Source organism: Rutidosis leptorrhynchoides, chromosome 9 (genome assembly GCF_046630445.1).
Source record: "Rutidosis leptorrhynchoides isolate AG116_Rl617_1_P2 chromosome 9, CSIRO_AGI_Rlap_v1, whole genome shotgun sequence".
NCBI lineage: Eukaryota > Viridiplantae > Streptophyta > Magnoliopsida > Asterales > Asteraceae > Rutidosis > Rutidosis leptorrhynchoides.
The window spans coordinates 242,779,965-242,796,472 of NC_092341.1; the positions used below are offsets into that span (position 1 = coordinate 242,779,965).

A 16,508-nucleotide genomic window follows, 5' to 3' on the forward strand; every position below is an offset into this window, starting at 1 on the left:
GAAAAGTTCGGGTCACTACACCTTGTTGCCGCCGTACGCCGCCGCCGTGCCTCCCGTGTTGCCATGAACAGCCTCTCTCTCTCTCATTCTCTCTCTCTACTTCAATTTTTTTGTAGTTATGATTAGATAAAATCCTGAGAAGTTGGCGAGAATCAATTGACAGATTTTAACTTGTATCATATATTTCCAGGACTGCGCAGATCCAATAAGTGAATCAAAAGCTCTATAGCTAATCTGCATTTCTCTATCTAGCTTGAGTTAATAAGCAAATGCATAAAATCCAAATATATCTTGAAGTTTGTAATATGTCAGCACACTTGCTGTTTAGGTAGATCCTTGGACGCTTGGTTATGAAGCAAAACCTTTTTTAAATTTTTATTTTTGGCAAAAAACATAATTAAATACTCCATCCGTCTCATATTAATAGTCCACAGAAAAAAAACATACAAGTTAAAAATAAGTGACTGTTCTTTACTTTACAATTTTACCCCTTAGTTATGGGGAATGATTCTCATACACTGTTTTTTGATCCTCACACACCCTTTTACCCTATTATTAGGGAGGAGTTCAAGTAAATTGGTGTGTGAGGATCAAAAAACAGTGTGTGAGAATCATCCCCCCTTAGTTATTGCCTATCTTTTTGTTTTATATATATGCAAAAGTTAAGGATATAAAGGAAATCTACCTTGTTATTGTTATCTATTTATGAAATGTTATTGTTATCTATTTATGAAAGTGAACTATTAATTTGGAACAGCAAAAAAAAAAAATAATGGACGATCATGATGAGACGGAGGAAGTAAATAAGAGACTCGTATCATCAAAACGATGGAGGAGTCGATAAGTACAAAGGTAATGAGAGACGTACAAACTAACAAAATTCCCTACACAAACAATGCAACCAAAATTGGACGCTTGGTACCTCCCACACTAATTGTGCACAATATTCAATGACTATTATGCCCGTGAACAATAACTTTGACAGTTTTATAAACAGATGTATTTTAATAATTTCACAATTTTTTTAAACAGGAAAATTTCATTAGTTCGCTAGTTTGCTTTTTGCCCCAGGGAAATGGGGCCACACCATACCTTATATATTTATTATACAGTACTATAAAATAAAATGGTACATTCACATGCTAGAAGGGATAAACATTCACACGGTAGAAGAAGTAAAATAAAATGTGCCGGCAACTGATATTATGAACTCAGATCAATGACATGACTTCAGATCCATTTCCCTCGTTTAGGAACTTAACTTTATATATCAACTATCTAAACAAATTAAATAAACTGTTAACACTACAAGTTAAACTACAACAATTTCAATATATTACCTACCATAACATTCTTAAAACATAAGCTTTAAATCGCCTGTAACCCCAAATTGCATTTTCAGACAGATTTTATTGAAAAGGAACAGGAGGACCTTGCTTCTTATTAACAATAGCCATAGCCAGATACCGACTACCCATACCTATGGGCGTCTGCTCATCCGGACCTTCCCAAAACGGGACTTCACCATCCCCAACCAACCGCCAGTACCCTGTTCTTAGAGATTCCGCTTGCTCCTCTGTGCAGTTTTGTAGCAGTGCTTCTACACGAAAATTTATTCCAAGATTACCCAGAAACCGAGACTGAGTGATGGGCCCGTACACACACACGTCTTCTGCACATTGTATCAAAGTTGTCACTTCACATTATATGTTTGGTATTTTCCAATTTAGGTTGCGTTTGAGAAAACATAATCTGAATGATTCAAAGGTTCTGATTATGGTTTTGAATGACAATAACATGTTTGATAATTATTTTGAATGATGTAATAATTTCAATGTATTAACCTTTAAAAAGAGTGAACTCTATGAATGGTGTACCCCAAGTTGCATGTAATGTCCGGATTACCTTTTACATTGGTAATTTTTTATCTTTAAATTACCTTTTTGAGGATTGGTAATTCTTCCATTTTTTTTTATTGAGACTCGCGAGGTATATTAAATATCTGACTATAAAAAGAAAATTCATAGGAGAAATTTTCATATATTTTGGGACGTTGAGCACAAAAAAGGAATAATATAGACCTGAAACTTCCTCAGCGGAGTGTCTAATTGCAGGAAAGTCCACGTAAGCACTTAAATCGGCAGAACCAGGATCATCCAGCATATCAACAAACTTATGTTTTCGAATTGCCTATACCAAGTATAACAAAAACCCATAAGCTTAACGACTGAAACGAGTCGTGTAAAAGAGAAAAAGACATAAAAAAATATCATCTGTTATGCATGATCAATAAATAAGGAAGTAAAAGGATTAAAATACGAAACCTCAAGGTTTGCAAGGATTAAGTAAATATTCTAAACATCACAGAGTGTTATTGAGGTGCAAATCAAACCTTTTAATACGAAAATTTCTCAATTTGGGATATGGGTCAAACGATTCAAAAGATGATCAAAACACACTCAAATGTTAACAACCTCCTAACTTACTATTTACTAGATCAATTCTTTTTTGTATTAGTTATTGGAGTCATGTTTAAAACAGTAACTTTAATGAAATTCAATAAAAGAGACGCAAAAAAATTGGTAGTTCAACGAAACTGAGGTCAAATTCGTTTTGACTGGAGGTCAAAATGTACCCATTAGACCCATTAACCCCCGTATAATTGCAGAGAGCAAACAGAGCATTTCAGGTGTGTTTCCAAAATAGCAATTAGCTTCATTAAATACCTGAAGACTGTCAGAGACTATTCCATCCAAACCGTAATCGATTATTAGTGCTCCACCACCATCACTACTTATTCTCTTGGCAATAGTTTGTGTTAAATCCATTGCTTTAGGGCAAACCTCAACATGTTTGAGTTTAGTTAAATCTTCAGTGTTGGCCCACTTGCAACGTTTTAGAAGATAAAGAGTGGCTGGTGTAGGTTGAGGAGAGAGTACAACACGGAACCTGAAAAGTCAATAGTAAAGGGAAACGATTACTTATGTCAACAGGCTCATGAAAACGTTGTCAACGGCATTAAATGATACGATAAAAGTCCATTTTGAAACGTACTTCGAATCTTCAGCTACGTCAATCATTTTTTCGCACCAGCCACGAGAAGCTTTCTAGAAGAAGCAACAGAACAATGAGTAGTAACGTAAAGAGTAGCTTTCCAACTATATGCTAGTAGTTAATAAACTATTTTTCTGAATATAAAAGTTATAACTACATACAATTTTCTGTTATTTACTATTCAAGAAACCAAAAAAGAAATTTTTTTATGGAAAAGCACTTGGGAAGGAACAAACTTTGTTTTACAGAAAAACCATAACAGATTAAATCAGTAGTAAATGAGAAAATCAACAAAGCAAGTAAATAAACCTGAAATTGATGAACAGGCAAGGCATCGAAGAATTCATGGGCAATAATGATTGTTGGCACTGTATGAAGTAGAAAAATATGAAGTCAGAGAAGGAAATTATCCCTTGAGCCTTTCAGGACTTGAATATTATATATCTGTCTTTCTATCTGCATGTAAAAGTTCAGAACCACACATATCCATTCATATTTCTTAAGAATAAAGCACGACAGGCACAAAAATCAAGGATCAATTGCTGAAAGTAACACTAATATTGATAGTTCCATGTCTTCAAATTAGTTGGTAAAAATGTTTACCATATTCAGAACATATACAAAATGCACAATTAACAATGCAGAACCAATTGTAAATAAGATAGCACAAAAAACGGCATTTGGTTGTTTTTGTAACTCAGAAAAAACTCCAAAATTGTGAGAATAAGCGTATTACTGCATATTCCAATTATTTAGCTAGATATAATTTAAAAAATGACATTTGAGGACTGAATTAATGTCATTAATGCTCTGTAAATACTTAAAGACACTACAAAAAACATGAGATTTGCGAAAACAAATGCAACGAAATGTATAGGTGGTAGCATCCTTACAGCCAGTTGGAACCTCATCTAAGGTCGAGTGCCATGAGACAGGCGTTCCATTCAAGGTGGTAGCAATACTTTCATCAAGATTAGTATCAGCACTATCCTCGTTATTGCATTTTAACGTTATCTTTTGAATCTTTTTTAGTGCTGGACTCACTTCAACCATATGTACGTTTAAGGATTTGGTGAATTTCTCAAACTTTGAAGCACCCTGTAGTGGCAATTGCCATTTTATTGACGTAGAATTAGCAAAATATATGAGTAAAAAGAAGTAAAACAGATAACAAGGATAACAGTACTATACTCGCAGAAGATCAGCCATGAGTGTTCCTCTTCCTGGCCCAAGCTCAACTAGATTGATCCTATCGGGTTGACCCATTTGCTCCCATAAACACATCACCCAAACGCCAACCATCTGTAGCAAAAACAGACTCAATAGGTTAAAAGCCGAATACTTTTTGTGTGTAAGCCCTAATCTAACAATCACAAACTTTAGGAAAATAATAACCAAAGTTCCACATTAAGTATTACCTCTCCAAACATTTGGCTTACTTCGGGTGAAGTTATGAAGTCACCTTCTGCACCAAAAACATCCCGATTGATATAAAACCCAGCCTTGGGATTTATCAACACTTCCTCCATGTACTCAGCGACCGATATTGGACCACCTCTAAACTGAAAAAGATAAAAAACTCACTATCAAAATGAAAGATTTGCCAAAACCACCCAGAAAAGCAAATTAACCGACAAACAACATCCTAAAATGTTTAATATTCCCTGAGATCGTAAAAGGGCTTGATAAACAAATGCGTTATGATTGGAGGGTACGTGGTTTGAACTTCTATCCAAAAACAAACTAGAGTATTCACGTTCATATCTTGATAAACAATCATACTCTAAGCAATAGGGACTACGAGTACCACTCTACTCATAGACAATAGTTAACATTAACATTATCTACATATAACCTACCAATACACATAAACACATTCGATGCTTCATTCTTAATATCAGCTCAAACAATAAAAACCAATAGTACTGAATAATTAAACCGATCCTGATTGATAAAGAAGAAGAATGATAAAATAACAACTATGACCTTAATTATGCTTTTCAGGTGCTTAACAAGTTCGGAATCAGCAGTCGGTTCATGAGAATGATCTGCATCAAGCACACATAGCTCATTACACATCTCAATTAATATTGATAAGTATCAATTAATACAGGTATATATATGTATATGTATATGTATATATAAGAGAAAGAAGTTGAACCAGGAGGATTATTTAATCCGGTCCGGTCTATGGATATTCTGGCGGACGGTTGAGAAGTGAATTCATCGGACAACTGAGACTCCGCCAGATTTTCGACGACCGGAACTTGAGGAGGTGAAGAATAACATCGACGGAGAGAGTCAACAGTGGCTTGTTGATTGAACGGGAAACGACGTCGTTGTGCTGACGAAGCTTGTGCAATGATTTTCCGCAACATTTGGATTGAGTGATTTCTTTCACCTACTAAACCCTTGAATTGAAAGACGGTGGAGTAGGGTATGTGAACAACGGTATTGATATTGATATCTAATTTTATTTTATTTATTATTATTAAGCGAAAGAATCAGTTGGGTTGGGTTGGGGATGTAACTCAGACGGGTCTGGAGCAGCGTTGTAAAAATCGGGATTACTCCATATTAATCCCCTGTTACTATTACTCCTTCAAGATTTCAAAATCAGTTTAATCAACTAGAAAAGTGTAGCGGTGCGTTTCGGGTTACATGATCATATAGTTGACGTAGCGTTATGTATTTACGAAAATAAAAACGCTTTGTTACGGGTGTTTTTGAATACACGTCATTAGTACCTAGTATACCTAATGGCATATGCATTTTTAACGTCATGAAATTTGTGTAAAAATAGAAACATCACCATCGATATTATGTAGGTAGTTTGTGTTGTTTATTATAAGTGTATGTATATGTATTGAAGATAGCTCGAGGTGTTTAGCGTTTTTTGATAAGCGTCCGTTTCGCGTATAGTTAGTCCCGTTGGGTTCTTTAGTTTTTTTCGAGTTGAACGGTGGTGTCGGAAAAATTTAACTCACACCGAGCGAGAAGATAGGGCCCGAAATTCGGGTGAAATTAGTTTCTTTTATTTTAATAAAATTATATATTACACTGTATACCCCTGGAAAAGTGTAAACTTGAGGGACCGTTCTGTAAATTGAGCTGAAGTTGAGGGGCGGATTGCAGTGTGAACGCAAGATCAAAACGACAATCCAAAACAACTGAAACGACAAAAAATACGGGTGTGTTTTAGTATATACGTATAATATAATAATTTGTCAACTTCGCTTAATTAATCAAAAATCATATTTTTCGATTAAAGTAATTATTCGATTGATTAACAAAATCAGTTTAATCAATTTTTCGATTAGTTAGTCAAAAATCATAATTAATCAATATTTTTACATAAGTTTAAATTTAAATTTTAAAGTTTTTAAAGCAAACGATTTTAAACAATTGTAGTAAAATTTATGTTTATATTTATATTTATGTCTATGTTTATTGTTTTATTCTAACTTTATAATATAAATTTGAAATTTATTATTTATATTTATAAAAAAAATAATCTGATAAATTTTTGAATTGCCAATTATCCCTTCCAAAATTCGGTCTATGTGAGTTTTGCAACCTTGAACAGGAGAGATCCTCGTTTTTATTTTCTTTTAACTTTGTATATATTAATTAGTATATTATAAATAATTATATATATTATATTATATTATATTTATGTTAAATATTAAAGTAGACAATGCTAAATGTAGCTATAAGCCTATAAGTGCTACGTTTAATAATATCATATTTAAGTTTATAGATTTTCTTTAATTAATTAAAAAGTTTAAATATTCATTTAATATATACTTTTCTTATATAATTTTAGTATTAATAAAAGTTGTTATAAGAGTTATGTTTAACATTTTCTTAATTTATACTTATATTTATTTTCTGTTTTAAAGACAGATCTCTTAAGCGAAACACTAAGAGTGCGTTTGTTTGCCTCTTAATGGAATGGTTCAGTGCTTAATGCTGAACCATTCAGCATTCAGTGCGTTTGTTTCTGACCTCTGAATGACATATGGAGCTGAATGGTTCAGAATTCAGTGCTGAACCATTCAGAGATGAAACACTCTCTTAACTACTAAGAGCCTAAATTTTCTGTAATTTTCTCCTAAAATTCTATCCTTAACACTTAACTAACAAGTATATTGAATATTTTATTCATGTTACACTTTGATAACGTAATTTTACTCAGTTTATATCGTTAATTCTAAATGATTATTAAACAGCTTATTTTTATTCAGAACAAAATTTACTCAGAGGCATTGAATCATTCAGATTCTAAACCATTCAGCGCTAAATCATTCAGTTTTATCAAATTCACACTAAATCTACTAAATTTTTTTATTAGATCCACTGAGCTTATAGACTATTTATACAATACAAAATTTTAATATGTAGTATACTTAACAAAAATTGATCTGCTATAATTACTTTCACTGTCTATGAGAACTGTTATTACTCTCTGCTTTTTTTTTACCAGCAGTACAGAATCAGAATCCGGAGAGACTTAACCACTCATGCATTCATCTCATACAGTTGCATAACCCGTTCCAACTGTTGCCAAGGAGGAAATCCTATTTATACAATACAAAATTTTAATATGTAGTATACTTAACAAAAATTGATATGCTATAATTACTTTCACTGTCTATGAGAACTGTTATTACTCTCTGCTTTTTTTTTACCAGCAGTACAGAATCAAAATCCGGAGAGACTTAACCACTCGTGCGTTCATCTCATGCAGTTGCATAACCCGTTCCAGCTGTTGCCAAGGAGGAAATCCGACCCAATCTGAAGGCATTGGCGGAAAACATCCCTCCCACTGTCTTCGCAACGCAATGTGCGAAAGACACAATTTGGTGAAATTCAAGGCTCCTTCCTCTTAGTATCAAGATGGGAACCTCGTCATATGTTATTCGCTATTTCTGTTTAAAAACTCACTATTCAAATTCAAATACTATTATTATTCAGCCTTAATTTTTTTTCTTTCTGAAAAGCTGTGAATATCATTAACTCTTAAAAAATTACAAGACGCCATACAACACTAACAAACACCAACATTACAACAATAACAAACACCAAAAGATGTAAACAGTACGAAACACCGAAAAGAACTCCACAAAGAAAACAAGCTCTAAACTAATTCTATGATCCAGATGCTGCACCTTTTGGATTGGCTTTCCAATCTTCGAGGGTAAGGCTGGTGCGTTTACTTCTGACCGAAATCCAAAGATGAGACATTACCTTCAAGCTTGCTAATACATCTTCGTTGAGTATTGCACTATTCTTTTCCTATTTTTCATGAACTAATGTATTCGTCTAACACCAAATTAACCACAATAGCACATACCTTGAGGCTAATGCTAGCTCATCTAGCACCTGCGACCCCATTTGATAATTGCTAGTGATGATGACATTTGAAACGCCATTAGGAAGAGCACTCGAGCAATCCCACCAGTCTAAGAATCCCCTGTAGAGACGAGTAATGAACTTACAGTCAGTAAATAAATGATTCGGGCATTCGGGCGAGACGAGGCAAAAAGGATACAAAATAGAATTATCTTCACGTTCAGCTAATTTTGAACGCGTTGGGATACCATGTTTAATTAAGACGATGCTCACGTTCTGTGTATTTTATATATATATATATATATATATATATATATATATATATATATATATATATATATATATATATATATATATATATATATATATATATATATGGGTAGGATCAAGAGGGAAGTAACCATTCGGGGGGAAGCAAAAACTTTTTTTTTTCGTTTTTTGAAATAACTTTGTTCACGAACATTATAGATGAGATGAAAATATGAACATTTAGTAGAGACACTTTGTGATAAATGTTTTTATTTTGGCGGGAAAACGCTCGAAGAAGTAATATATAACAATTATCGTGTTTTTCGAGCATATGTTGAGGTTTTAGCTATTGGGGTTTAGATATTAGGGTTTAGATATTAGAGTTTATAGGGTTTAGATATTAGAGTTTAGAAATTTAGGATTTAGATTTAGGGTTTAGATTTAGGATTTAGATTGAGTTTTTAACACGAACGGTTTAGAGTTTAGGGTTTAGGGTTTAGGGTTTAGGGTTTGGTGTTTTGAGTTTATGGAATAAACCCAAAACACCAAACCCTAAACCCTAAACCCTAAACTCTAAATCGGGCTAAATTTTACTTCACAAAACATGAAAAAAAGACGTTCATATTCTTCACGAACAATATTATCTTGAATGTTATTTTTGTCGATCGTTTTCCCGCCTAAATAATGACATTCATCACGAAGTGTCTCTTCTAAATGTTCATATTTTCGTGTTATCTTGATGCCGGAAAAAAAAAATTCCAAAAAAACGAAATTTTTTTTTTTTGCTTCCCCCGCTTCCCCCCGATTAGTTACTTCCCCATTGATCCTGCCCATATATATATATATATATATATATATATATATATATATATATATATATATATATATATATATACACACACACACACACACACATATATATATACATCTATATAAATCAAATTTTTTTTGTGAATTGTGGTTGAAAGTTATTTTAGGATGTTTGTATCTATATATTATATCTATATAATTATATATATAATCAATCCGTGAGTTTCTTAATTAAGTCAATATTTTGATTCAATAATACCCCACCACTAAACAATTATATGTATTTAATTTATTTTTACATCCTGCTGAAGAAACCTCCAAACGAATTGAGACTATAGGATTATTTGATTATAATATCACAAAAGATACGCCGTAAATGAATTAAAGATATATGTATGTATATATTAATAAATATATAAAATATTTATATAAATAAATTATGCTCTATATATACAAGGAAAGTCCACCAAAAATCTTGAACGAATTTATTTTTATGTTTGTCGCGAGTTACGTTTCACCGCCATTACCGTTCAACTCGAAATAATTTTACGAATTAAACGCAATAAATGGTATTCGATACGGAGCTTCGATGCAATACCAACGGAGCATTTCTTTTTAACGATAAATATGAAAATAATTTGAATTTACAGTTTAAATCCTTAAAATATTTATGAACATGCAAATATTAATTATACATTACGACTCCCCCGAGTATCCTTATTTTGCTAAAATGACCAACAAATTTTCTAATATAAAACATGCGGGTTACATTTTTATTCAAAAATTAATTGTATATAATATTTGTAAAATATTTTACCACCATCCAATGCGCATGCTCTAAAACCAACACCACGGGCTCTTAAACTCAAAAGAATAATTAAAAAGATATTAAGGCGAGAAAAAAAAAATTGTAGACGCTAAGTTACTAACATCACTTTTAAAATTTTATCGACACCACGGGCTATTATACTCAAAAGAATTTTCAAAATTTGTCAACACCACGAACTTTTAAATAATTGTTATACTTTTTGTAACTTTTTCAGTATCGCTATTTACATATCAATATGAAAATACTATTTACATATCAATATGAAAATACTATTTACATATAAATATGAACTGCAAATTACATTTTTTGCACTGTTTTTTACACACCCGTGCAACACACGGGCTCAAAAAATAGTGTGTGTATATATATATATATATATATATATATATATATATATATATATATATATATATATATATATATATATATATATATATATATATATATATATATATATCCCAAATTCCCAAAAGCCTGGGACATATAAACTATAAAGTCCTTTAATTAGATGTTACTCAGTATTATGTAATTAATAATCCAAATTGTTGTTTAATCGTATACCCTATTCGACGAATTTAGTTTGATTCAAGTTCAAGTGTTGCAGTGGCATGTGCACGCATAGTCTTAACGAGCACTGTATATTTATGTCTTGATAGATATAAAATGTAATGTAATGTAATAACGCAAAGCAATTAAACTTTCTCCAAAACCAAATCTTGGTAACTACATTTTCCAGCATCCAACATTTGATTTTTATGCACGCCATTTTCATCTTCAGGGGAACTCCTAATCTTATCATCATCATTCACAACATCTAAAATCATTAAAATATAAAACATAGACACGCTACAAACCAACACAAACATGTTAAGAACCATCACACTTTGAAACGTAAAAATGTCTGCAAACTGATAAACAAATCCAAACGAGCTAGCCGTGTACAAGAACCATATTGTTAACTTCAACCAAAATTTCTTACTCTTTTTCTCATTTTTAGGCATAGAGTGGTACTTGGACAGGCAGTATTCGAACAATAAGATGGCCGAAAAAACTAATAAAAAACTTAAAACTAATGAATATTCGTTTTGGTGGTACCCTTTTTTAACAAATAACCTAATCGTGTTAGGCATCATGATTAGGAAGTAATAAGGGAACATATGATATTCGTTGTCGTTGGTATTGTTGTGGATCGTTTCATGACGGTTTTGGTTTGTGTTTTTATATACAGGCGTTGTGAGTGACATTTGAACTGATCTAGTTGAGTATGTGATTGGTAAAAGTACTTTGAATTTTTAATCTTGAGGAAAATTTACGTGATGAAACTTGACAACGGAGGAAGTGCGTTTTATACCATAGTAAAGCAATTAAAAGTGATACCTTTTGGAAATTTCCATCGACTTTCAAAGAAAAATGAACCTCACTTCTTTGTCGTTGCGAGTGCAATGAAAGGAAGCTTGAAGGAATGCACTAATACAATTATTATAATTATGATTATGATTTCTAATTATAATAAAGTATTGAAATAATAAAACTAAACTAGAAAAATGAATTTTTAAAGGTTTTTTGTAATTGAAGTTTTTTTTTTTAACAGCGATTGGGATCACCCGAGGGGGACTTTACCACTCGTTGCGATCATCTCCCGTTTCGACTATGCCGATGCAGCGATAATAACCCCGCCCCCATCGCTGCCCGGAGGAAACCTTGAAACCGATCCAAGGGCACGGCCAAGTAAAACCCCCTCCCCTTTACCCCCAAACGATATGGGAAAGGTGCCATGGGTGGATACTTCATGGCAGGGATGAAATTGTGTTTTTAATATGTAGCCAACGGGGGTCGAACTCCTGACCTCCCCTAAAGGAAGCAGGCCACCAACCGCTGGACCACCAACCTTGAAATTGTGTTTTTTTTGTAATTGAAGTTGATATTATATGGTTGTACTTATAGGGCTCCCAACCATGACAAGCGAGGACTAGCTGTCATATCAGCGTCACATCAACACTTTCTTACTATAACTAACTTAGGACAAAACACTCTCAACCCTGACATAATTCCTCAAATAAATTGAAACCCACTTTATGTCAATGTACAAATATAAAAGGTAATTGTACAAGTTTTTTATAATTAAAACATTGCATGACATCCGCCCTTCATTGGGCGTGAGAAAGAAAGAAACCAGGGCGGTTTAGTGCCATCAGCGCCCTCAGGGCGATGATCACGACCAAGATTGTAAAATTCACTATTCGGAGATTGATCGGTCGGAACTTTGAAAGGATTAATTGGCAATTCGGGGATTAATCGGATTGTACTTTGAAGTTTTACATATTAAATTTCAAAAATTATTTGAGTAAATATACAAGAATATCATAAACATAAATTTTAACATAATTGTCTAAAATTATTAATCTTTTTCAAAAACTCTAAAGTTTCAGTTCAAATTCATGTTAAAATATTGACCAATTTTGACTTTGACCGACTTTGATTATCAAATTCGATTTTGACTCATCAATCTACGTTGACCGATTAATTAGACCAATTCCAACCATGGCGCCGTCATGGGCATTTCCTCACTGCCACATCAGCTTTCTCTCTCCTCATTTCTCACCACTTCCTTCCATAACACTCGCATAACACACCATTGCTAACCATGACATACTTCCTCAATTTTTTATTAGTATTATTATTATTATTATTATTATTATTATTATTATTATTATTATTATTATTATTATTATTATTATTATATAACAAATAAAAAATTGTTTTTGAACATCACATTTATTAAACAACAAAGGTTAATACGGTTACATTTTTTTAAAAGGAAAACGACATAAACTTGAACATAAATTAAAAATTACATAAAAAAACACTATTAAACTACTCATCATCGTTGTAACAGTCTTCGTCTTCTTCGTTGTCCTCGTCTTCGTCTTCTTCGTAGTCCTCGTCCTCGTCTTCATCATCATTGGCGGTTGTACCGGAAGGCCCAACTTGTGGTACGTGTCTAACACGAAAATTTGCAGGAAGATTCCAAATGTGTTCGATGAGCTTTTGTCGTAGTAGATGATGAATGGTGGAATCTCGCAATTCTTTATTAACCCGAATGTGCGCTTGAACCCTTTCTTCAATTGATCTCCTTGTACGACGAGAGGGCCTATAGTTTTCTTCAAGGTCACACATTGCCCTTCCGTTGTCCTCGGTGATCATGTTGTGTAACATAACACAAGTGTGCATAATTCTTCGGATTCTTTCAACACAGAATTGTCGGGAAGGGTTTTTAATTATTGCCCAACGACCTTGAAGCACTCTGAAGGCCCGTTCAATATCTTTTCGGGCAGCTTCTTGGAACCTTTTAAATTTTGCACATTCAGGGGTAGGTGGACTTTTGAAAGACTTAACCAAAGTCGCCCATTCAGGATATATCCCATCGGTTAAATAATAACCTTTAGTGAAATTACACCCACTAACCGAAAAATTACACGCAGGTGCATTATCTTGAAGTAGGTCGTTAAATAAATCGGATTGATTAAGCACATTGATGTCATTGTTTGAATCGGCGGGTCCAAAATAAGCGTGCCAAATCCATAAGTCATACGATGCAACCGCTTCTAACATGATTGTTGGGTATCCATGATCGCCTCTTGTATAATGACCTTTGTATCTATATGGGCAGTTTTTCCATGCCCAATGCATGCAATCTAGACTACCCAACATGCCCGGAAAACCGTGTACTTCAGCATGCGCAGTTATAAGACGTTGTACGTCTTGTGGAGTCGATTTTCGCAAATATTCAATAGCATACAAATGAAATACACTTTTACAAAAATTATTCAAACATTCGTATGATGTTTGTTGACCCATATGTAACTACTCATCAAAAGCATCAGATGCAGTACTGTACGCTAATTGTCGTATAGCGGATGTGCATTTTTGAAAAATATTGAAACCAAGCAACCCGGTAGCATCCCGCCTTTGATAAAAATATAAAAAATAATCCGGACTAGGGTTCTTGAGAATAATTAATTATACCTTGGCAAATGCGTATGAAGAGTGGCCGACTCATTCTATAACGTCTGCGAAAATAATCCCCGGGAAAAGTGGGATTATCTGAAAAATAATCATTCCATAAGCGCAAACCGGTTCCCTCTCGATTTCTATATAAAAATCTTCTAGGCGCTCTTGGGATCGGTTCGACGATTTCTTCTTCTTCTTCTTCTAGATCTATCATATCCAGCAGATTGAGTGCGACATTACCAAAATCCGAACTCGCAGCATCTTTTGCATATTTTGTGAGACTATCCAATTTTGGACCCATTTTTAGTGATTTTTTTAGTAATATTGAGGGTTTAAAAGTGTGATATATATTAGTGTAGGATGAGAGTAAAAGTGTGATGTATGTTTATATGGGGATAGTATATATATATATATATATATATATATATATATATATATATATATATATATATATATATATATATATATATATATATATATATATATATATATATATATATTGGAGGTATTGAAAAAAAAATATTACAACGGCTATATAGCCGTTTAAACAGCCACAATCACACACTTCCTTCGTTCTCGAATATGCTTATCGATGAAAAATTCCAGGGCGAAATAGGCGAGGGCGGTGGAGGGCGGCCGAGGGCGGCACCATTGCCGTCGGCGCCCTCCCACGAAGTTGATGAAGACATTCCCCATCACTTGCCGATGGGAATGGTCTTATACGGATTTTGAAAAAAAAAAAAGGGAACAGACTGCTCTTTAAAATGAGTAGTCGGGGATTAGTCAGAAATTAAACGGGTTTTTTTACAACAGTGGTCACGGCGGTGCCTAGGGTGGTACTGAGAGCACTTTTAATGACCATTAATATGTTGTATAAATGGGTTAATGTCAACTTTTACAAGGCAGTAATAAAAAAGTATAAGTGTTTTTTGCACTTTAACAAAACTCGTAAGGACTTTCATTAGAAGAATCTACTAAACATATTTATGGGCTCCATTGTTTTTCGTTCTGATCTTCCCTTGGCGGTCCTTCCTTTTCCCCGGGGTTTTCCTTCTCCGATGTCCATCTTATATTTCGTTGAATCACCACAAGATTTGGATGCTTCAAGTTCACCATTTACCTTCCTCAACGTGCTGACAGGTTTATTATTTTAGAACCGTGTAACGACCCAACCCGTTATCCGACCAAAAATACGCCTTAATTTTTTTTTTCTTATTCAGTGCATCTGGACGGCGTCCAGTTGTGAAGGGCAGGACGGCGTCCAAGCAAATGGGACGGCGTCCAAATGAACTGCCAGGGGCTGTCCCCGGAGTCCAACTTACGCGAACGAAAAACTCGCTTCCCGACACTTTTAGACGAAACGGTTTTCACAACGTGTTATAATAATTAAAACTAAGAGAATTCCACAATAAAATCGTGTTTTACAACACCGGGCCCACATTGACCCAAATTACGACAAGTGGCCATTTCGACCCATTTAGTTCAATTCAAAACATAGACCGAGCATGGTGATTGAGGATACGCTACCTAATCCTAATCAAATCCAAAAGTAAGTCTCCTAAAGCAAACTACGCAAGTTCACTAGCCCCCACGCTTACCCGAGCCACCGCCTCCATGTAAATCTATAAAAATGTAAACAACGAGAGGGTAAGCTAACGTTTAGTGAGTAAGAATATACTACATACATATATATGAATAAAATGGATACGCCATACAAACAAATAATAGCACATACCGGAGCATCCAAGTATAATACTAGCAATCTAAGCATACCGTTCAACCGTTATACAACAAGCTAAAACCCTAACTTGAATATCAAATCTAACAAATGAAATTCGGAGTTAGAACTTACCACAACAACCAAAACGTAGCTAGGAGCGAGATGAACAACTTTAAAACCAAAGATTTTGATCGATTCAAGCTTCTTCTTCCTTTTCTCAAGCTTTCTCACTCTTCTCTCTCTCTAGAACTTGAGGTTGAAGATGAGAGGATAAGTTAGGTGAGAATAAGGTTGAATGAGCTCAACCTTGCTCTTTTGTGGCTTAAAACCGGCCACCAAGTGAAAAGACCAACATATCCCTTTTAAAATCTTAAAATTACACAGCTAGCCCGTCAGACACTTTGGACGGCATCCCACATATTGGACGGCGTCCAACACTTCTTTACTGGACGGCGTCCCAAAACTTGGACGGCGTCCCAT

At 33.9% G+C, this 16,508-nt stretch overlaps 2 protein-coding genes across 3 annotated transcripts; both read right to left on the reverse strand.

Moving 5' to 3' along the window:
- Window positions 1-1,177: 1,177 nt before the first annotated feature.
- On the reverse strand, window positions 1,178-4,615 carry LOC139866616 (uncharacterized). Of its 2 annotated transcripts, none has more exons than XM_071854903.1 (8): window positions 4,473-4,615; window positions 4,246-4,356; window positions 3,948-4,152; window positions 3,364-3,422; window positions 3,055-3,107; window positions 2,727-2,949; window positions 2,082-2,190; window positions 1,178-1,669 (listed from the first exon to the last, which is right to left on the reverse strand). In XM_071854903.1, the coding sequence occupies exons 1-8, from the start codon at window positions 4,581-4,583 to the stop codon at window positions 1,410-1,412; spliced, it is 1,131 nt and encodes a 376-aa protein (XP_071711004.1). In that variant the 5' UTR covers window positions 4,584-4,615; the 3' UTR covers window positions 1,178-1,409. The 2 variants fall into 2 exon arrangements, with proteins under 2 accessions (XP_071711004.1, XP_071711003.1); XM_071854902.1 differs by having other exon boundaries at window positions 1,178-1,672.
- An 8,556-nt stretch (window positions 4,616-13,171) lies between these two features.
- LOC139868633 (uncharacterized) lies at window positions 13,172-14,155 on the reverse strand. Its single transcript, XM_071856965.1, has one exon. The coding sequence runs from the start codon at window positions 14,153-14,155 to the stop codon at window positions 13,172-13,174; it is 984 nt and encodes a 327-aa protein (XP_071713066.1).
- Between the last annotated feature and the right edge of the window lie 2,353 nt (window positions 14,156-16,508).

Excerpts from the sequence above, each read along its gene's own strand:
- LOC139866616 (XM_071854902.1), bottom strand. The coding sequence starts at position 4,583 with ATGGAGGAAGTGTTGATAAATCCCAAGGCTGGGTTTTATATCAATCGG. Across the intron at positions 2,950-3,054 it reads GACGTAGCTGAAGATTCGAA|GTTCCGTGTTGTACTCTCTC; the intron begins GTACGTTTCAAA and ends TTGACTTTTCAG. Across the intron at positions 2,191-2,726 it reads TAGTCTCTGACAGTCTTCAG|GCAATTCGAAAACATAAGTT; the intron begins GTATTTAATGAA and ends TACTTGGTATAG.
- LOC139868633 (XM_071856965.1), bottom strand. The coding sequence starts at position 14,155 with ATGGGTCAACAAACATCATACGAATGTTTGAATAATTTTTGTAAAAGT.